We start from the raw sequence: 22971 nt of genomic DNA on the forward strand, positions 1-22971 counted from the left end.
TATTTTTCTGTCTCATAATTTAGGTGAGAGCGTTTTACAGTGGGTTAGCGATGCAAATCTTACTTGGGTTAGTGGATCTGTGATATAGATGTAAACATCTGTCCTTTCAATGACCACCTTGTTTTCATATGTTACTGTATAAGCTGCGTGGTTATTTTCTGTTTGAAGGCCTTTATATTTCTTTAACAATAATTGAACAAATTAACTTTTTCCAGGGAAGGGCACCAAAAAATTGTTTATACTGCTGCTGTGCCCATGGAGGAAAACACAACCAAAGTATGACAGCCGACTGCCACCTATGTCATTTAGGACAGACCTTCATAAAAATTCTACTCTGTGCGTGAAGGATGAAGATGTTGTTTTGTATCCATCACACTTGCCAGTTATTTCCCCCATATACAAATACTTGATCGTAAGGCATCAGTAGCTTCCTGCAAATAAAGTTTTGGTCAGATTGCCAGACCTTGGATTATGGAATTTGAAGAAAATAAATATTTGCCCAAGATTAAAAATTGATGTCTTGTTAAAGGGGATGTCCAGCTTTTAGTAAGTGATGGTCTATCCTTATTGAAGTCGATGAGAGCAGTGCTGTAGTAGCAGGCTCCCTCCACTACAACATTGATGATGCTGTGTGGCTTTGGCACCGGAGCTATAGCGGTCATGTGTTGGATCCCCACTGATCAGCTAGTGACAGCCTGTCCTGAACATAGGCCATCACTTACTAAAGGCCTGGCAACACCTTTAATAATTATGGGAATCTAATTTGTATCTGCTGCCCAATGACGTACTAATCGTCTGGCCATGAATTATGATTGCCGTTTTTCACAACTCTTTACCCAAATTCTTATGCAATGATCCCTGAATATTAGTGTTGAATCTATTTTTATTAGATATAAAAAAAGAACACAACAATCATACATAGCAACCAAGACATTGTATGAAAAATATATCTCCAATTCCATTTCCAAGACCATGCGAAACATAAAATAAAGTGCACAGATGGATTCAGAGACCGCCATATTTCTCTGGGACGCAACAATGAGGACCAGAGAAGACAATTGCCATCAAATAAATGCTAAAGGGAAGGCATAAGGAACTTGGGATACATTCCTGAGATCCCTGAATATTAAAGGGAACCTGTCACCTAGAAAATGCATATTAAACCGCCAGCAGTACCTTATTGCAGCCTGTAGCATGATTATAAAGGTGTCTGTCTTTTCTGTACAATGCTCCAAAAGTCTGAAAAAATGCTTTTATTCAACTTGCTGCGCTATGTAAACGATAGTCTTGAAGTCAGGGGGGCAGCGGCTTTCTCGCCTGAAGTCAAGCGTTCCCCGACCCCTTGCCCGCCCCTTAGTATTTGATAGGATTTCCAATTGCTGGGCGCGTGAGCGTAGTCTCGCGCATGCGCGAGTACCTGATCATTGAGCCTACCTCACAGCAGAGTGGAACAGTGCACCGGCACTGCAGGGACACGGCGCATGCGCAAGAGTACGTTTGAGTGTCCAGTGGTGAAGGAATTGGAATTCCTATCAATCAAACGCTAAGGGGCAGGAAAGGGGGTGGGGTACGCTTGACTTCAGGCGAGAAAGCCGCTGCCCCCCTGACTTCAAGACTATCGTTTACATAGCTTTTTTCAGACTTTTGGCACATTGTACAGAAAAGACTAACCTTCATGATTATGCTACAGGCTGCAATAAGGTACTGCTGGCGATTTAATATACATTTTCTAGGTGACCGGTTCCCTTTTAAATATATCAAGCAGCTACAAAAAACATTATAGAAATGGTAATGATATTGAATTGCTTTTAATTTTTATTCTCCATCCCCAGACCTTTCCTACACTTAATGTAAATTATTAACTGATGCACAGAACTGTGTGTCGGTTATATCTCCCGGGCTGACGGCGGCTTCCCTGACCCAACTGACTGTATAATAGTAATTTATGATGCTGTCAGTTATTACTGTGTAGTCACATGATGACTCGAGTACAGTACAATAAATCCGTAATCAGACTGTCATAAATTACTATGATACAGTCAGTCTGGGTCAGGGGAGCTGGGGTCAGCCCAAGAGATGTAGCCAACACACGGACCATGTTTCCCGCGCTGATCAGCGTTGGGCACGAACCTTAAATCAAAATCTTTATAAGTGGTCAGTCCCTTGTAAGATAGGATTATTTTATGATTTTTAGACATGGGGAATTGGATGGTATTCTGCTTTTCTAACTGTCAACCACTATTTTTCGATAAACATAACAGAATAGATTTCACAGCTAGAAATATCCAAGACATTTTGAGGTTAATTTGATTTTCCGTTTCTTGTAATATACTTTTCGAGCTTGGAGAACACAGACTCCTTGTAAACCTGTCACACCAGTATTTTTCCGCTTTCCGTTACTCCTCATGCTGTGTAGGCCTACGTGAGAAGGTGCACATTTCTCCAGCCCTGATATAGAACAGATCTCAAACAGTTCACTTTTTGAGTGTTCATTTTCAAAGTCTCCATAACTGCGCTTTGAGCCAAGCATATGTGTTTGAATGAAGTTTAAGGCCTCATGCACACGACCATATGTGTTTTGCGGTCAGCAAACCGCAGATCCACAAAACACTGATACCAGCCATGTGCATGCAGTCACTTTCTTTTTCCCTCCTATAGAAATGTCCTATCCTTGTCCGCATATGGCTGTGCTGTCCTGCAGCATGAATATATGGATGCAGACAGCACACAAAGTGCTGTCCACAGTTTTTGCGGCTCCATTGAAATGAATGGGTCCGTATCCGATGCGCAAATAAATGCTGAATAAAAATGTTTGTATGCATGAGGCCTAAAAAGGACACATCACTCGCATACAATACAGTATTGCAAGATCTTACCTCTAGTTTGTGTATATTATTGTGATGTCAGATGACTTTTAATGTAATCTTAAATGCCTAGGAATGCATATTTTTAATGTAATTAGAATAAAATATTTTTCTTCTAAATCAAAACCTGGTGTCACTGTTATCCATATGAGATGTAATTTTTCAAAAATCTAAAGAAAAATGTAATTTAGCGATGGGCCCATGCGCGCAGTTCACTGGAGCGGATGTGTGCCCTGTGAGCTCCATGCTTTACACTGCTAATGGACCTATTTAGCACTGCCAAGCAGCTCCACTAGATCCACCTGGACCCCCCTCACCTCAAGGACTAGGAGTCCAAAAAAGCACCCGGCGCTGCCACATCTCAGCCTTTATCGCAGTCAATTCCTGCCATCTACACCTTGCAAGCGGCGTCCAAGATGGCAGACCCCTCTTCTCCAGTAGGAAGTGAAGAGCTGGATCGGCAAGAGGTTATACCTACTATTCCCCGACCCACCTTAGTCATTCTAGAGTAGATATGATTCTGTGCACAGCTGCCTTGTTGCCCCAGCTTTTATTTTCTAGACATATAGTATCAGCATGGTCAGATCATGATATGGTCTTCTCTGCATTTGATTTTACACTCAGGGGCACCCTTCCCTTTTCCTGGAGGTTAAACAAGGCTTTAATTACGGACCCTGTTATTCAAGACTTGATATCTACAGAGGTCACCCCATTCTTGGAGGAAAATTGCACTGATGACCCCCCCCCCCCCATTGGCTTTGGCTTTCACATAAGGCCTATATTAAAGAGGAAGAGAGAAAGAGAACAGTCCCAGCTCACCCTAGAGACCAAGCTTAGCCCTTTGGTCTATGCCCATCAGCTACACCCCTCTCTCTATCTACATCAGGGGGAAACCTGTAGCTTGAGAAAGACCTGTGTCGAAATGTTGCTGTATTTTTTCGGTGTGATTAAACCCTAAGCTTTGATTCAAGAACAAGAGTGCCATGACTTTTCTGAAGTTTTCTCTGTTTGAGGGGTCCCTGAGGCCGGGACCTGACGCCACGAGCACCGCCGCCATACCATGGACTATCTGTTCCAGTAAGTGGTGCTGTCCTATTCCATTTTTTATGTTCTATCTACATCAGGCCATGAAAGCCACCAAGTTGCAGTTAGACACCCTACTCTCTCACAGGACTGAAAAAGCCCTAAGGTGGACACAGGCGAAATACTATAAATGGGCCAATAAACTCCTTGCTAAAAAACTGAAAGACCGTCGGCGCCTAAATTGGGTCACTAAAATCCAGACTAGAGAAGGCCAGGTCACTAGCAATCCTGATGGGATTTAGAACATCTTTTTGTGGTTTATATCAGGCTCTATATAAACATAGACCTCCCCCTCCTCTGGCCTCTATGGATATGTTTCTTGCAAAGGCCAACCTGTTAGGTGTGACCCAAGAATCTCTTGACCACCTTAATAGAGATTACTGACATGGAAATTAACATAGCGATCAAGCGTCTAATGCTGGGGAAGGCACCAGGCCCAGATGGCCTTTCCACTCTCTACTATAAGAAGTATGCCTCCATTCTAGCTCTGCACATCAAAAACTATAGCAACCATCTACCCCAGGGCCATGCCGGCTGAATTTCTGGATGCTCTCATCACAATAATTCCCAGGCCCAATTGAAACCACCCCTCTCTCCAACAAATTATAGATCGATAACACTCATTAATCTATATGCCAAAAACTTCACATCAATATTGGCCCATAGGTTACATCAGCTACTCCCGCACCTAATACATCCTGATCAGTTGGGATTTTTTTCCCAGGTCGAGAAGCTCCCGACAATGTGCGTAAAATCCTCAACATACTTTCAATCAACAGCGGGTACCCCTTACCCTTCTTTCCTTGGACATTTGAAAAAGCATTTGACTGTCTGTCCTGGGACTACCTGTTTGCTGTCCTTGGGCGGATGAGTATCCAGGGCCCGTTTGTTCATGCCCTTGCTACCCTATATTCTGACCCATATGCATTTCTCAAATTGCCTACAAATGCTCCCTCTTCCATTAAAATAGGTAGGGGAGCACGGCAGGGTTGCCCGCCGTCTCCAGCTCTTTTTGCCTTTGAGCCCCTAGCAGCCCTGATAAGACAGACTCCAGATATCAAAGGGGTTACCATAGGTAACCACAAGATGAAGGTGATTCTCTTTGCTGACAATCATCAATACAGCCATCTCACTCCCTAATCTAACCCCCTTGTGAGGGAATTTTCTGCAGTGTCTGGTCTCCAAATAAATTCTGCAAAATCAGAGGCTATGTATGGCAATACCCCTCCTTCCACCATCTCCCTTGTTGAAAGTGAATTTGGCCTCTGCACATGTCCTGCCAAACTTGCCTATCTTTGTATTCATCTCACACCCCACATCTCTGGTCTATACAGATTCAAATATACCCCCCTCATGTGGTATATCCGGGCTGATCTTGTTAAATGGAATTCCCCACTGCTCTCCTGGATACGGCGGATTCATTCCATCAAAATGGTCATATTGCCTCGTTTTACTTTATTTCGATCCATTCCCATCCCGGTTCCCATAACTGACCTCTGGGCACTACATCGTGCATTTTCCACTTTTATGTGGGCGGTCTGACGTCCATGCATTAAACTCAAAACTATGTTCTTGCATAAGAGGCTGGGCGGTTTTTCTGTACTTAACTTAATAAAATATTATAGAGCAGCCTGTTTAGCCCAGCTCTTTCTTATTCATAGTAGTCAAACACCTCCTATATAGGTAAATGTAGAGGCTACCCTCATAGCACCTCCCACTTGGCCCATGTTACTTTGGGGTTCGAGCGCACTCCCAACTGACCTCAAAAACTAGGGCCCTCCTGACCTTCTAAAGCTATTCAGCTGCGGAGATCAGTACGCTTTAAGTTTGGACTTCAATCTAAACCATCCCCCTTTATCCTGCTGCTACTTAACCCAGACTTTCCCCTAGGTATAAATACCAGGGCATTCTCCTGGTGGTCTGCCAAAAGCCTAACTTGCCTCCATGGCTTTCTAAGTAGAGGGAAGGTGATGTCCTCTGAACAAGTGGGAACCAAATATTCACCACCACAATCCGAGGAATATCAGTTATTGCAAATCTTGTCATTCTGGCAGACCATGATGAGAACCACTCGGGAAGCCTAGTCCACTCCTTTTGAGCTTTTCATCCTATATTAATTTGAAAGGGTAGAGTTGGTTTCTGGGGTATACAACTTACTAAATACCCCGATAGATGACTGTGGGAGGAGGGTTTCCATTGCACACTGCTGTTGTCTAAATGGCATACTTGAAGTTGGCAGGTCTCTCTGATTGAAACTTCACTTAAAGTCCTTCAGGGTGTATATGGTTCCCAAACTGTGACACCAATTCTACCCCTCTGTCTCACCCCTCTGTTTTCTAGGGTGTTTAGCACATTCTGGACCAATATATGTTCCAACATAAGAGGCTTTCTGGGCATCTCTTTACGCAACTCTTTGTTAGCTGCCCGTATTCACATAGCGGCAAAACGGCGTACTAATACGCTTAATGTCTCAGAAGTCATACAATAAGAAGCTGTTACTGGGGTTGTACACAATATGATACCTCTTGTCGCAAAACCACAACCGCGAATGAAGTCTTATAAAAAGGTTTTTATTTTTGGTCAGGTAACAACGCGTTTCGGAGTAGGAGTACTCATTTTTTAAGTCTAAAAGATATATAGTATGACATATTACAGTGCAAAGGGATAAAAAAAACAAATAGACTTGTGTATTCATAAGAAAGGTGCGAAGGCGATAGAAAATATAATAACATAAATGTAAAGGACATTGTCAAAATGATCTGATATAATCTAACTGGGTGTCCATATAGTAATTCGAATTTTCTTCGCCATTACGGAAACATTAATACTAGTGTAATAATATTATAAACATTATAAACATAATGGTAATAATGATGTTAAAATTGGTGGCCTTGATACAAAACTGGACCCCAATCTCAAGGGGGATGATAAAATATGATTAGATTAATGGTATCACTGATTGAACAAGGTCCAGTATCAAACAGGATTAAAAGCAGTAATGATAATATCAATAATAATGACAATGACAGCAGTAATGGTAGTAATAATGATAATAGAGAGAGACCTCATTAGTTGGGTGTGTAGATTGTTAAATGATTAAATAATGAGTGGTTGATAGTAATATTAATAATAATTACTTGGGCCCCCTGGATCCCGCCTTCCCACACCCTTGCATGCAATCACGGCCTCCACCACAACACATACAAAAAAATCCACACACCTGGTAGAGTACAGTGAATGACTGTAAATACTTCCAGTTCTGAAGACTCCAGCAGGCTCAGGATCAGTGCTCTGGGCTGGAAGTGGGCACCGCTCTGCAGGAAGGAGACCGGGGCTCGGCTCACCCTAGCGTTACAGTGCACCCCAGCACCCCGCAGTATAGCACCCTATAGTATACAGCACCCCACAGTATGCAGTAAAGCACCCTATAGTATACAGCACCAGTGATGGCCAGTTCGCATTGTTCGCCCATGAACACATGCGGGCTGCCATCTTTTCTCACAAGTCTGGCGAGGTAAGCCCTTACCTGTGCCGCGAGCCGGTCTGAAACAAATGCGGTCACCGGGAGCAGGCAGTTCCGAGAACAGCCCGATGAAGGCCCCCGGACCGCATTTGTTTCAGACTGGCTCGCGGCACAGGTAAGGATTTACCTGTGCATCGCAATCCTTGTGAGAAAAGATGGCAGCCCGCATGTGTTCGCGGGCGAACAATGCGAACTGGTCATCACTGTACAGTACCCCACAGTATGCAGTATAGCACCCTATAGTATACAACAACCCACAGTATGCAGTATAGCACCCTATAGTATATAGCACCCCTTAGTATATAGTAGAGCAGTATAGCACCCCACAGTATACAGTAGAGCAGTATAGCACCCAACAATATACAGTATACTGCACCCCAAACTATACAGCCCCCCCACACACTATACAGCTCCCCACAGTATACAGTACAGCACTCCACAATATACAGCACCCCAAACTATACAGAATACCGCACCTCACAGTATACAGTACCCCACAGTATACAGTAGAGCAGTATAGCACCCCACAATATAGAGTAGAGCAGTATAGCACCCCACGGTATACAGTACCCCAAACTATACAGAATACAGCACCCCACAGTATACAGTAGAGCAGTATAGCACCCCACAGTATGCAGCACCCCACAGTATACAGCAGAGCAGTATAGCACCCCACAGTATACAGCAGAGCAGTATAGCACCCCACAGTATACAGCAGAGCAGTATAGCACCCCACAGTATACAGTAGAGCAGTATAGCACCCCACAGTATACAGTAGAGCAGTATAGCACCCCACAGTATACAGTAGAGCAGTATAGCACCCCACAGTATACAGCACCCACAGTATACAGTAGAGCAGTATAGCACACCACAGTATACAGCACCCCACAGTATAAGCCCCCCACAGTATACAGCACCCCACAGTATACAGTAGAGCAGTATAGCACCCCACAGTATACAGTAGAGCAGTATAGCACCCCACAGTATACAGTAGAGCAGTATAGCACCCCACAGTATACAGTAGAGCAGTATAGCACCCCACAGTATACAGAAGAGCAGTATAGCACCCCACAGTATACAGCACCCCACAGTATAAGCCCCCCACAGTATACAGCACCCCACAGTATACAGTAGAGCAGTATAGCACCCCACAGTATACAGTAGAGCAGTATAGCACCCCACAGTATACAGTAGAGCAGTATAGCACCCCACAGTATACACTGCGTGCAGAATTATTAGGCAAATGAGTATTTTGACCACATCATCCTCTTTATGCATGTTGTCTTACTCCAAGCTGTATAGGCTCGAAAGCCTACTACCAATTAAGCATATTAGGTGATGTGCATCTCTGTAATGAGAAGGGGTGTGGTCTAATGACATCAACACCCTATATTAGGTGTGCATAATTATTAGGCAACTTCCTTTCCTTTGGCAAAATGGGTCAAAAGAAGGACTTGACAGGCTCAGAAAAGTCAAAAATAGTGAGATATCTTGCAGAGGGATGCAGCACTCTTAAAATTGCAAAGCTTCTGAAGCGTGATCATCGAACAATCAAGCGTTTCATTCAAAATAGTCAACAGGGTCGCAAGAAGCGTGTGGAAAAACCAAGGCGCAAAATAACTGCCCATGAACTGAGAAAAGTCAAGCGTGCAGCTGCCAAGATGCCACTTGCCACCAGTTTGGCCATATTTCAGAGCTGCAACATCACTGGAGTGCCCAAAAGCACAAGGTGTGCAATACTCAGAGACATGGCCAAGGTAAGAAAGGCTGAAAGACGACCACCACTGAACAAGACACACAAGCTGAAACGTCAAGACTGATTTTTCTAAGGTTTTATGGACTGATGAAATGAGAGTGAGTCTTGATGGGCCAGATGGATGGGCCGTGGCTGGATTGGTAAAGGGCAGAGAGCTCCAGTCTGACTCAGACGCCAGCAAGGTGGAGGTGGAGTACTGGTTTGGGCTGGTATCATCAAAGATGAGCTTGTGGGGCCTTTTCGGGTTGAGGATGGAGTCGAGCTCAACTCCCAGTCCTACTGCCAGTTTCTGGAAGACACCTTCTTCAAGCAGTGGTACAGGAAGAAGTCTGCATCCTTCAAGAAAAACATGATTTTCATGCAGGACAATGCTCCATCACACGTGTCCAAGTACTCCACAGCGTGGCTGGCAAGAAAGGGTATAAAAGAAGAAAATCTAATGACATGGCCTCCTTGTTCACCTGATCTGAACCCCATTGAGAACCTGTGGTCCATCATCAAATGTGAGATTTACAAGGAGGGAAAACAGTACACCTCTCTGAACAGTGTCTGGGAGGCTGTGGTTGCTGCTGCACGCAATGTTGATGGTGAACAGATCAAAACACTGACAGAATCCATGGATGGCAGGCTTTTGAGTGTCCTTGCAAAGAAAGGTGGCTATATTGGTCACTGATTTGTTTTTGTTTTGTTTTTGAATGTCAGAAATGTATATTTGTGAATGTTGAGATGTTATATTGGTTTCACTGGTAAAAATAAATAATTGAAATGGGTATATATTTGTTTTTTGTTAAGTTGCCTAATAATTTTGCACAGTAATAGTCACCTGCGCACACACAGATATCCCCCTAAAATAGCTAAAACTAAAAACAAACTAAAAACTACTTCCAAAAATATTCAGCTTTGATATTAATGAGTTTTTTGGGTTCATTGAGAACATGGTTGTTGTTCAATAATAAAATTAATCCTCAAAAATACAACTTGCCTAATAATTCTGCACTCCCTGTACACTAGAGCAGTATAGCACCCCACAGTATAGAGCACCCCACAGTATACAGTAGAGCAGTATAGCACACCACAGTATACAGCACCCCACACTATACAGTAGCTTACAGTATATTAGCATAACAGCCCCTGTCACATTTTCCTGATGTAATCTTCACAAAAAAAGCTCCATAGTTAAAGGGATTGTCACCAGGATTAACGATATAGCGATATTTATATGTGCCCATTAGTCTCCATGCAGTGTTTAAAATGATCCCACTGTTTATGCTCTGTGTTGTTAGATTCTTATAAAAAAACGATCTTATTGATATGTAAATTACCTCTGTCAGGAGCCCAAGGGGTTGTCCCACGATATGTTGGAGCCCAGCCGTGCCCATCGTTCCGGAGCCCAGCACCGCCTACCACTTAATTTATTCACTCCACTATCCAGTCTGCGCCCGTCCAGACTACTGGCACCGGCTTCAACGAGTCAACTGCGCATGCGCCGGATCCTTCTGCGCGAGATTACGGCACTGAGAAGAACTGACGTCAGGGATAGTGGAGTGAATAAATTAAGTGGTAGGCGGTGCTGGGCTCCGGATCGATGGGCGCGGCTGGGCTCCAACATATTATGGGACAACCCCTTGGGCTCCTGACAGAGGTAATTTACATTTCAATAAGATCGTTTTTTATAAGAATCTAACACACACAGAGCATAAACAGTGGGATCATTTTAAACACTGCATGGAGACTAATGGGCACATATAAATATTGTTAATCCTGGTGACAGAATCCCTTTAAGGCAAACTTCTTCTGCAGCAACACTCCTGGTAGAAAGAAAGGACCTTTGATGACCTCATAGCCATGTGACCAGTAATATTGGTAGGTTACTGGTCACATGGTGATGTCATCTAAGGTCCTTTCTCCTAAGAGAATCACATCTCTCACAGTTCGCTGCATAGAGTGCCGGCATGCATGGCATGGCAGCACCCCCCTGTGTAGCTGACAGCATGACACCCGGGGCAGTGGCTAGCAGGGCTCAGGGGAAGCTTCCCCTTTTGCCCTTGTTGAAGACGGCCCTGTGTATGGGGGCCGTTCGGGGGAAACTACTGTGTGGGGGACACTACCGTGTGGGGGCAGTGTGGGGGAAATTACTGTGGGGGCAGTGTGGGGGGACACTACTGTATGGGGCAGTGTGGGGGACACTACTGTTTGGGGGCAGTGTGGGGGACACTACTGTATGGGGGCAGTATGGGGGACACTACTGTATGGGGGCAGCGTGGGGGGCCTTGCTATTGGTGAGGCACTGTAGGGGCAATTCTATTATTTCTGGGGACACTATACAGGGATTATTACCTGGAGCACAATATAGGATGTTATTATTACTGGGGGCACTCTAGGGGACATTATAGCTGCTGTAGATACTATAGGGATATTTGGAGTAATTTATTGCCCGTTCATCGGGTGATCGTGGCACATTTAAACAAGCAGATTGTCAGGAATGAGCGTTTGCAGGAATGGTCATTCCCGATAACCTGCCCAAAAACCAGGCAGTCTAAATCCACCTTCAGACACTGACAGCTATCTCATATCTGCTTAGTGTGTATATTCAAGAAACAGGCAGCATATGTCTTCTTCTGTTATTTACTATAAACATATCCGGATACAAGCACATGCTGCGCGGCATTCTACAACTTGACCTCCAACCCACATATGTCCATATCTTGGTCTGATCCCCTCCATACCACAAACTATACATAAAATATCACGTATACATAAATATTGCATATAATAGCTAATAGTTCTAGTGAAGTTACTTCAAAATATGTACAGTCGTGGCCAAAAGTTTTGAGAATTACATAAATATTGGAAATTGGAAAAGTTGCTGCTTAAGTTTTTATAATAGCAATTTGCATATACTCCAGAATGTTATGAAGAGTGATCAGATGAATTTCATAGTCCTTCTTTGCCATGAAAATTAACTTAATCCCAAAAAAAACTTTCCACTGCATTTCATTGCTGTCATTAAAGGACCTGCTGAGATCATTTCAGTAATCGTCTTGTTAACTCAGGTGAGAATGTTGACTGCCTTAAAATGGCAGACTTGACATGTTAAAAGGAGGGTGATGCTTGAAATCATTGTTCTTCCATTGTTAACCATGGTGACCTGCAAAGAAAAGCGTGCAGCCATCATTGCGTTGCATAAAAATGGCTTCACAGGCTAGGATATTGTGGCTACTAAGATTGCACCTCAATCAACAATTTATAGGATCATCAAGAACTTCAAGGAAAGAGGTTCAATTCTTGTTAAGAAGGCTTCAGGGCGTCCAAGAAAGTCCAGCAAGCGCCAGGATCGTCTCCTAAAGAGGATTCAGCTGCGGGATCAGAGGGCCACCAGTGCAGAGCTTGCTCAGGAATGGCAGCAGGCAGATGTGAGCGCATCTGCACGCACAGTGAGGCGAAGACTTTTGGAAGATGGCCTGGTGTCAAGAAGGGCAGCAAAGAAGCCACTTCTTTCAAAAAAAAAACATCAGGGACAGATTGATCTTCTGCAGAAAGTATGGTGAATGGACTGCTGAGGACTGGGGCAAAGTCATATTCTCCAATGAAGCCTCTTTCCGATTGTTTGGGGCATCTGGAAAAAGGCTTGTCCGGAGAAGAAAAGGTGACCGCTACCATCAGTCCTCTGTCATGCCAACAGTAAAGCATCCTGAGACCATTCATGTGTGGGGTTGCTTCTCATCCAAGGGAGTGGGCTCACTCACAATTTTGCCCAAAAACACAGCCATGAATAAGGAATGGTACCAAAACACCCTCCAACAGCAACTTCTTCCAACAATCCAACAACAGTTTGGTGAAGAACAATGCATTTTCCAGCACGATGGAGCACCGTGCCATAAGGCTAAAGTGATAACTAAGTGGCTTGGGGACCAAAACGTTGACATTTTGGGTCCATGGCCTGGAAACTCCCCAGATCTTAATCCCATTGAGAACTTGTGGTCAATCCTCAAGAGGCAGGTGGACAAACAAAAACCCACTAATTCTGACAAACTCCAAGAAGTGATTATGAAAGAATGGGTTGCTATAAGTCAGGAATTGGCCCAGAAGTTGATTGAGAGCATGCCCAGTCGAATTGCAGAGGTCCTGAAAAAGAAGGGCCAACACTGCAAATACTGACTTTTTGCATAAATGTCATGTAATTGTCGATAAAAGCCTTTAAAAAGTATGAAGTGCGTGTAATTATATTTCACTACATCACAGAAACAACTGAAACAAAGATCTAAAAGCAGTTTAGCAGCAAACTTTGTGAAAACTAATATTTGTGTCATTCTCAAAACTTTTGCCCACGACTGTACATTGAGGCTGGTGCCCGCTGTATGCGGGCCTTAAAGGGCTTCTGTCACCCCCAAAACCCTTTTTTTTTTTTTTGGGCTTGTTAAAATCCTTTTATAACGACTATTCCCTACATAGGGCTCTTACCTTTGGCTGTGGCTTCTTTTCCTTAAAAAATGATCTTTTAAAATATGCAAATCACTTCACTACCAGCAAGTAGGGCGTCTACTTGCTGGTAGCCGCAGCAAAAAACCGCCCCCTCGTCCTGTTGATTGACAGGGCCAGCGAGCGCTCTCCTCCTCCGGCTGGCCCTGTCATCATTCCCGCACCGGTCTTCATTCGGCGCAGGCGCTCTGAGAGAAGGAGGCTCGCCTCCTCAGCACTCCCTCAGTGCGCCTGCGCCGATGACGTCACCGAAAGAGAAGAAGTCATCGGCGCAGGCGCACTGAGGGAGTGCTGAGGAGGCGAGCCTCCTTCTCTCAGAGCGCCTGCGCCAAATGAAGACAGGCGCGGGATTTGAAATGATGACAGGGCCAGCCGGAGGAGGAGAGCGCTCGCTGGCCCTGTCAATCAACAGGACGAGGGGGCGGTTTGTTGCGGTGGCTACCAGCAAGTAGACGCCCTACTTGCTGGCAGTGAAGTGATTTGCATATTTTAAAAGATTGTTTTTTAAGGAAAAGAAGCCACAGTCAAAGGTAAGAGCCCTTTAATACGGCCACGGCCGAACAACGGCCATGTGCATGAGGTTTTGTCTGAGATTGCATTCAGTGTTTCCGTTCTATTTCCGCACAGAGGCATCAGTTTTTTTTTGCATTTTTCAAGCGCTTGATGAAAAACTGAAGCATTAGGATGCCTACACACACGGCAGATTTTGTGGCAGAAAATTCCGCAACTGAAAATCACTTCCATTCATTTGAATGTGGCAGCAAGCACAGGGATTTCTACAAGCCCCATTAGGATGAATGGAACAGATTTTCAGTTGTGGAATTTTCTGGCCCAAAATCTGCTGCATGTGAAGGCACCCTAAGGGCTCATACCCACGAGCGTACTTGCTCAGTGCCCGCATTGCGGAACGTAAATGACCAGTCTGCAATACAGTATATGGGCACTGGCCGTGTGCACTCCGTATCACAGATGCGGACCCATTGATTTGAATGGGTCCACATCTGCCAAATAAGACTGAAGATAGGGCTTCATCTATCTTTTTGCCTTCACCTATCTTATCTGTGCCTCTGCACCGCAGAAAGATAAAACATGTTCTATCTTTGGCAGTATGTTGCGGATCGTGGACTCATTCAAGTCAATGGGTCCAGATCCGCAAGCGGATTACAAACAGATGGTGCCCGTGCATTGCAGACCACTATTTGCGGTCCACAGCATGGGCATTGAGCAAGTACGCTAGTGGGCATGAGCCCTAACGCTCAGCATCTCTTAGCAGCCATCAATGAAAAACTCATGGCATCTGGATGACTTTCACGCAAGTCCCATTTGCTTCTATGGAGCCAGGGCTGCATGTAAGGCCTCATGCACACGACCGTGCTGTTTTTTGCGGTCCACAAACCACGGATCCGCCATAAACGGAAGCCGTCCGTGTGCCTTCCGCAATTTGCGGAACGGAACGGGCGGCCCATTCTAGAAATGCCTATTGTTGTCCGCAAAACGGACAAGAATAGGACAGGTTATATTTTTTTTGCGGGGCTACAGAACTACGGATGCGGACAGCACACGGAGTGCTGTCCGCATCTTTTGCGGCCCCATTGAAGTGGATGGGTCCGCATCCGAGCCGCCAAAACGGCGATGTGGACCAAAACAACGGCCGTGTGCATGAGGCCAAAAACACACAATACACCTGATTAGCGTAGCCTCCCCTGATGGCTTTGGCTCACAATAGTTTTTTAGTGGTATTGTTCAATACTTTTTTTGGTGTGGTTTTTGCTGAAAGTGTACGGGAAATAAGAAATGCAGGGCACACATTTGGCTAGTGACCTTTTTTCAGGCGCAGGCCTCTACATAACTTAGGCGATGGTTCCTAGCAGTTATAATTTTATGCATCGATGAGATAGACATAATGTAATCATAAGAAAATGCTTGAAAACAAATGAAACCTAAATAATAACAAAAATCATCAAACAAAGTGAAAGAAATCATAAAAGGGCAGACAGGATAGATTTCTTGGTCTTTTTCTGCCATCACAAGTCTATGGGGGGAATTTATCAAGCCCTTCACGCCACAATTCTGGCCTCAAAAAGTCCCAAGTAGGAGCTTTCCAACTTTTTGGTGGCCCTTGCACAAAAATGTGTGACTTTTTGAGCACTACACCACCAGTGCCACTTACAGATTTAGGGCTCATGCACACGACTGTTGCCTATTTTGCGGTCCTCAAAACACAGATAAGGGCTATGTGCGTTCTGCATTTTGGGGAATGGAATGTCCAGGCCATAATAGAACATATTCTATACTTTTGCAGACATATGGATGCGGACAGCACATAGTGTGCTGTCTGCATTTTTACTGGTCCTATTGAAGTGAACAGGTCCGTGTGGGAAAAAAAATGTGGATAGGATGCGGACAAAAAATACATTCGTATGAAGGAGCCCTTAAAGTGAAAATTTGGTTAGAATTTCAGAGTAGATCATATTTGTGACACATTTATGAAGTGCAGCTTTTTTTATATGTTGCAACTCCATGCCAGGCATCCTCCAGGTGTACTTTTACTCAAAAAGGTGCAACCAGGTTGCAGCAAATTTATTATTAGCACAGGAGGATTCACCAAATTTATAGCGAGGTGTGCACCTAGTCATAAATTAGGCACACCTCCGGCAGTCTGTGTACTGGAGTAAAAGCTACTTTTCTTTTACACCTGTTTTCAGGCATACATAATTCAAGTAAATTTGCAGGAGCTAAAGTTTCGTCCCGCTCCCGTCACTCCCTTACCACTCTTAAGTGCTGAGGACGGCGTAAAAACATTTTGTTGCATTGGCTTTTAAAAAGTCACAAAAAGGGGTCTTGCAACTATTTTTATACCAAAAACTGATCACAACTCCTATATGAAAACTAACCTCAAATACACCCACAATGATAAATTTCTATTTAGGCCTCGTGCACACGACCGTATTTTGTTTCCGTGTCCGATCCGTTTTTCTTTGCGGATAGGATGCGGACCCATTCATTTCAATGGGTCCGCAAAAAACGCGGACAGCACACCGCGTGCTGTCCGCATCAGTATGTCCGTTCCGTTGCTCCGCTAAAAAAATAGTGCATGTCCTATTTTTTTCTAGTTTGCGGACAAGGATAGGCATTATTACAATGGATCCGCAAAAGAAAGTCATCCGTTTTTTTTTGCGAATCCACAATTTGCGGACCGCAAAACACATACGGTCGTGTGCATGTAGCCTTAGGCTCCATTCACACATCCGCAATTCAATTCTGCATTTTGCGGAACGTAATTACGGACCCATACATTTCTATGGGGCCGCACGACGTGCGGCCCCGATCCGGAATTGCGGATCCGCACTTCCGGGTCCGTAATTCCGATCCTGAAAAAAATAGAATATGTCCTATTCTTGTCCGAATAGGCATATTCTCTTAGTGCCGGCAATGTGCGGTCCGCAAAATGCGGAACGCACATTGCCGCTATCCGTGTTTTGCGGATCCGTGCATCCGTGGATCCGCAAAACACACACGGGTGTGTGAATGGACCCTTATTGTGTATTTAGGACCAACTTTTTTTGTGTGCTAAAAACAGGTTCCGATAGTGTTCTATGAAGGTAGGTCCTAATTTATCAAAATGGTTTTCTCTTTTAGGGCTCATTCACATGACCATGCGAATGGGGCTGCATGCGTTCCACAATTTTCATTTCAATGGGGCTGCAAAAGATGCGGACAACACACCGCAAAAAAAGATAAAGCAATTGCGGACAAGAATAGGCATTTTCTATCATAGTCCCGGCCATGTGTGGACCACAAAACACTACAGCCATCTGAATGAGCCGTTAAGCAGTAAGTTGTGACTTTTCTGTTGTTTTCATTGTAAGACCGTTATCAATAGTCTGCAACAGGCGAAAGTTATTTTGTGCATCAGTTTCAGAAATCCAGTTGTTTTATGGTCGTTCCCAGCAGCAGACTAGCCCACCAGAGTATCCTCTCATGGGCTCAGGTTCTGATACTATATTGGGCCCCAACGACCCAGGAGTAGAGATGAGCGAACTTCTGTTTTAAGTTCGGCGTCTAAAGTTCGGCTTCCGGTTAGCGGAGGATCCCGATATGGATTCCGAATTCCGTTGTGGTCCGTGGTAGCGGAATCAATAATGGCCATTATTGATTCCGCTACCACGGACCACAACGGAATTCGGAATCCATATCGGGATCCTCCGCTAACCGGAAGCCGAACTTTAGACGCCGAACTTAAAACAGAAGTTCGCTCATCTCTACCCAGGAGGAAAAAAAAGCATTTGGAGTCAATAACCCGCAACTAGGGTCTATTTCTTTGAATCAAAATCTATTAGATGTTATTGATGATATGGGTGTCGGGCCCCAAGGATAATTTCCTCTGATGAGCCCACAGAACCCATTTCTGAACCTCACGTTGATGTTTGGCCTTATTTATCATAGGGAATGTCCCAAAATTTGTATTAAATGCAGTCCATAGCTGTGGCAGAGAAAAATAAGTCAGAATGTGATTTTGCCTGTGCAAATTTTAATAATTGCTGTGTGCCACTTTCATAATTTGGTGCACAGACCATTACCCTACACAAGTAGACTAATGTGAAGACAAACTTTAGTTTGTCCCATGTTGATAAATCAAGGCTGTAATGTTTCCAGATAAACCATTTAATGACTGCCCATAGACTATAAACGTCCTATGGGCGGTCGTTTATCTCTGTACAGAGGGTGTATTTCCCATGTAACTGTGGCTACAATGTCAGCCCCAGTTACAGGAGAAATCAATAGTGAAGTTAAATGTCTTGTATTACCTTATGGGGGACGCAAAGTGTAAAATAAAAAAATTAAGTGTTTTATAAAAAAAAAAAAAAAAGTTTCACATGTAAAAAAGTAAAATAAGTCCCCAATAAAGTAATTTTAAAAAATGTTAAAAATAGAAAAAAATAAAAATAAAATAGATATATTTGGTATTGCCACTTCTGTGATGGCCAGCTCTATAAATATATCACATGATCCACCCCGTCCGATAAACACAATAAAAAATAAAAATAAAAACTGTAAAAAAAAAGCTATTTTTGTCACCTTACATCACAAAAAGTGCAACACCAAGTGATAAAAAAGGCACAAAATAATACCAATAAAACCGTCACCTCATACCGCAACAAATGAACCCCTACATAAGAAAATCGCAAAAAAACTAAAAAAAACTATAGCTCTCAGAACATGGAAACATTAAAATAAAAATTTTTAGTTTCAAAGATGCTATTATTGTGTTAAAGTGAGATAAAAATTTTTTTAAAACATATTAGGTATTGCCACGTCCGTAACAAGCAGCTCTATAAAAATATCACATGACCTAACCCCTCAGGTGAATACAGTAAAAAAATTAAAATTGCAACACCAGCGATCAAAAAGGCGTATGCCCCCCAAAATAGTATCAATCAAACAGTCACCTCATCCCGCAAAAAAATTAAACCCTAACCAAGACAATCGGTCAAAATATAAAAAAAATATGACTCTCAGACAATGGAGACACTAAAATATGATTTTATTTTTTGCTTCAAAATTGCTATTATTGTGTTAAAGTGAAATAAAAAAAAAAGGTGTATGGCCCCCAAAATAGTGCCAATCTACCTCATCCTGCAAAAAATAAGACAATCGGTCAAAAAATAAAAAAGCTATGGCTTTCAGACTATGGAGACACTAAAACCATTTTTTTGGTTTAAAAAATGCTATTATTGTGTAAAACTTAAAAAAATATGAAAAAGTACACATATTAGGTATTCCCACGTCCGTGACGATCTGCTCTATAAATATTTCACATGACCTAACCCCTCAGGTAATCACTGTAAAAATAAATAAATAAAAACTGTGCTAAAACAACCAATTTTTTGGTCACCTTGCCCCATAAAGTGTAATATTGAATGATCAAAAAATCATATGTAACCAAAAATGGTACCAATAAAAACGTCAACTCTTCCTGCAAAAAAATGAGCCCCTGCACATCTTGATCTGCATAAAAAAAAATGGCGCTCCGAAAAGGGAGACACAAAAGCATTATTTTTTTTCAAAAATGCTTTATTATGTAAAACTGAAACAAACACAGAAAGTAGACATATCTGATATCATCGCGTCCGTAACAACCTGCTCTATAAAAAATAGCACATGATCTACCCTCACAGATGAATGTTGTAAAAATAAAAACAGTGCCAAAACATCAATTTTTTGGTTATCTTGCCTCACAAAAAACGTAATATAGAGCAATTAAAAATCAGATGTACCCCATAAAAGTACAAATAAAACTGGCACCTTATACCCTAGTTTTCAAAATGGAGTCACTTTTTGGGAGTTTCTACTGTAAGGGTGCATCACGGGGGCTTTAGATGGCACATGGCATCTAAAAACCAGTACAGCAAAATCTGCCTTCCAAAAACCATATGGCGCTACTTTTTCTTCTGCGCCCTGTTGTGTGCCCTTACCTTAGCTTACGACCACATATGGGGTGTTTCTATAAACCGCAGAATCAGGGCAATAAATATTGAGTTTAGTTTGGCTGTTAACCCTCGATGTGTTAAAGAAAAAAATGGATTAAAATGGAAAATCTGCCAAAAAAGTGAAATTTAGAAATTTGATCTCCATTTTCCTTTAATTATTGTGGAACACCTAAAGGTTTAACAAAGTTTGTAAAATCAGTGTTGAGTAACTTGAGGGGTGTAGTTTCTACAATGGGGACATTTACAAAATGATGCCAACATAAAGTAGACATATGGGGAATGTTAAGTCATAAATATTTTATGAGGTATCACTTTTTGCAAATTTCTCTAAAGTTTTGGTAAATTTTAGATTTTTTCATAAATAAAGGTTAAATATATTGACTCTAAGTACAATGTGTCACGAGAAAACAATCTCAGAATGGCTTGGATAAATAAAAGTGTTCTAAAGCTATTGTCACATAAAGTGACACATGTCAGATTAGCAAAATTAGGCTCTGTCAGGAAGGGGATAAATAGCCCGGTCTGGAAGTGGTTAAATAGAAGTGTCAGTGTACATAAAAAACACTTCTTAAAATTCATGTATGTCCACATGTAACATAAATTGCAGCACTGCAAAGTGTTAAATCTGTGGTGGTCCGAAAACATAAATTAACAGGTTGTTCATTTTAAATCCACAGATTTCATAAAATTTCATCCATTTTGCTGCTAGTGCAATATGCTGCATATTTCCTGCCTGCAATTCCAAAATCATCAGGGCACTATCACATGTGAACATACCCTTAGGCCTTATTTACAGAAATAAGTCCCTGTGCTGTCAGTGTGAACAACAGGCTACACACAGACTCATATAAGTAAGTGGTAATAGTGCCAAGAGACTCAGGGCATGTACTGCTCTACTCCGTGTCTCACTGAAGATTGAACCTGGACACTATTTTCTCTGACAGTTGCCAGGTTCCAAAAAGCAGCCTAGTGTGTTTGGCACCTGGGGCGGGTCCTTTCTCTGGCACCCCCTACAGCCAATACTTTAAAAAATTGTACCCCCTCACAGTAGTATTGCCCTCATTGTACAACCTTCACAGTAGTTTTTGTCCAGATATGTGCCCTCTCACAGTAGTTATGCCCACACTGTGCCCCTCACAGTAGTTATGCCCACACTGTGCCCCTAACAGTATTTATGCCCTCATTGTGCCCCCCTCACAGTAGTAATGCCTTATCTGTGGCCCCTTCACAGTTGTAATGCCCTCTCTGTGCCCCTTTCACAGTAGTAAGGCCCTATCTGTGCCCCCTTCAGAGTTGTAATGTCCTCTCTGTGCCCCTTCGGAGTAGTTGTGCCCTCACTGTGCCCCCATAACAGTAATAATACCCTCTGTGCCTCCTTCACAGTAATAATAACCACTCAGTGCCCCTATAACAGTTATGCCCACCCCCTTCACAGTAGTAATGCTCTCTGTGCCCCCTTCCTAATAGTAATGCCCATTGTGCTCCCTTCGTAGTAATAATTCCCATTGTGCCCCCATCACAGTAGTAATGCCCATTGTACCCCCTTCACAGTAATAATGCCCACTGTATCTAATTTATAGAAGTAATGCCCATTGTGCTTCCCTAATAGTAGTAATGCCCTCTCTGCTCCCTTTGTAGTAGTATTGCCCTCTGTGCCCCCTTTGTAGTAGTACTGCTCTGTGGGCCCCTTTGTAGTAGTAATGACCCATTGGTCCCCCCTCTGTTAAAAAAAAAAAAAAAAAACACAGTACCTACACACCTTGTCCCGTTCCTGAAGCTCACAGTCCTTTCTCCCCTGCAGACACAGATCACTCTGCAGCACTGTGTGGGCGGAGATTCCGGCAGATTCTTGGGCTGCAGTCTCCTCCCACACCGGCCAGTAGCGTGATCCGTGCCTGCAGGCTGAATGGTGGAGCAGGGAGAAGTCTTCCTGCTTCACCATTTAGTGCAGGAGAGACTGAGCGCAGGGAGCTGAGTGACAGGACTGCAGCTCCCTGCGCTCCAGCAACGAGCGCTTCCATCTGTATTGATGAAAGCACTCATTGCTTCTGGGCCATTGCACATCCCTGACAGCGGGCACCCCATGTGGACCCCCGCCCCCCCCCCCCCCCCCCCAGCATGCCACTGTTTAAAGGGGTTGTCCCATGAAAAATATTCTAGGGTTTTCAAACCAGGCCCTGGATCTAAATACTTTTGCAATTGCATGTAATTAAAAAATTATGCATAGCCACTGGGCTATTCAATAAATTGTATCTATATAGTGCCACCTGCTGTTTGTTCTTTCTTATTTCTTTGAGCTACTCACTGAGAAGGCCGCACATGCTCAGTTTCATCCATCAGCTGCTTACTGAGCTGTGATAGGGAGAGCATGGATACGCCCCCTTAGCTGCAGCAGAAAAGGCACTCCCCTTAGCTGCAGTAGAAAAGACACGCCCCCTTAACTGCAGCAGAAAAGACACGCCCCTTGAGCTGCTAGCTTGAAATAGCTTGAAATAAATCTAGCAGAGCAATGAATGGGGAGATCTCTGGATCCATGTGAGGTACAGGGCTGGTTTGTCTGATTTTCATTTTTTACATTAATCATGGGATAACCGCTTTAATGTCCATTCTCCTATAGTCTACTTGTTCTCGAGAAATCAACTAATATTTGCTGAGGCCAGTGCAATGTTACACTAAAGATAGACCTGATCATAGGTTTTCCATTGCCCTGCAGACTGCCAGCCATCATCTCCATTGCCTATTATAGGAATCAGACAGCTAGAATTACTAAACCAC

General features: G+C 43.3%; 1 protein-coding gene across 1 annotated transcript in view; it reads left to right on the plus strand.

Annotated features, from left to right (window-relative positions):
• CA12 (carbonic anhydrase 12) overlaps window positions 1-863 on the plus strand; it is a 42793-nt gene extending 41930 nt beyond the window's left edge. Inside the window, exon 10 of the mRNA XM_040413658.1 lies at window positions 216-863. Coding sequence (XP_040269592.1) covers window positions 216-282 — 67 coding nt within the window. The 3' untranslated portion in view covers window positions 283-863. The remainder of the gene's footprint in view (window positions 1-215) is intronic.
• Window positions 864-22971: the final 22108 nt, after the last annotated feature.

Source organism: Bufo bufo, chromosome 1 (genome assembly GCF_905171765.1).
Source record: "Bufo bufo chromosome 1, aBufBuf1.1, whole genome shotgun sequence".
Taxonomy (NCBI): domain Eukaryota; kingdom Metazoa; phylum Chordata; class Amphibia; order Anura; family Bufonidae; genus Bufo; species Bufo bufo.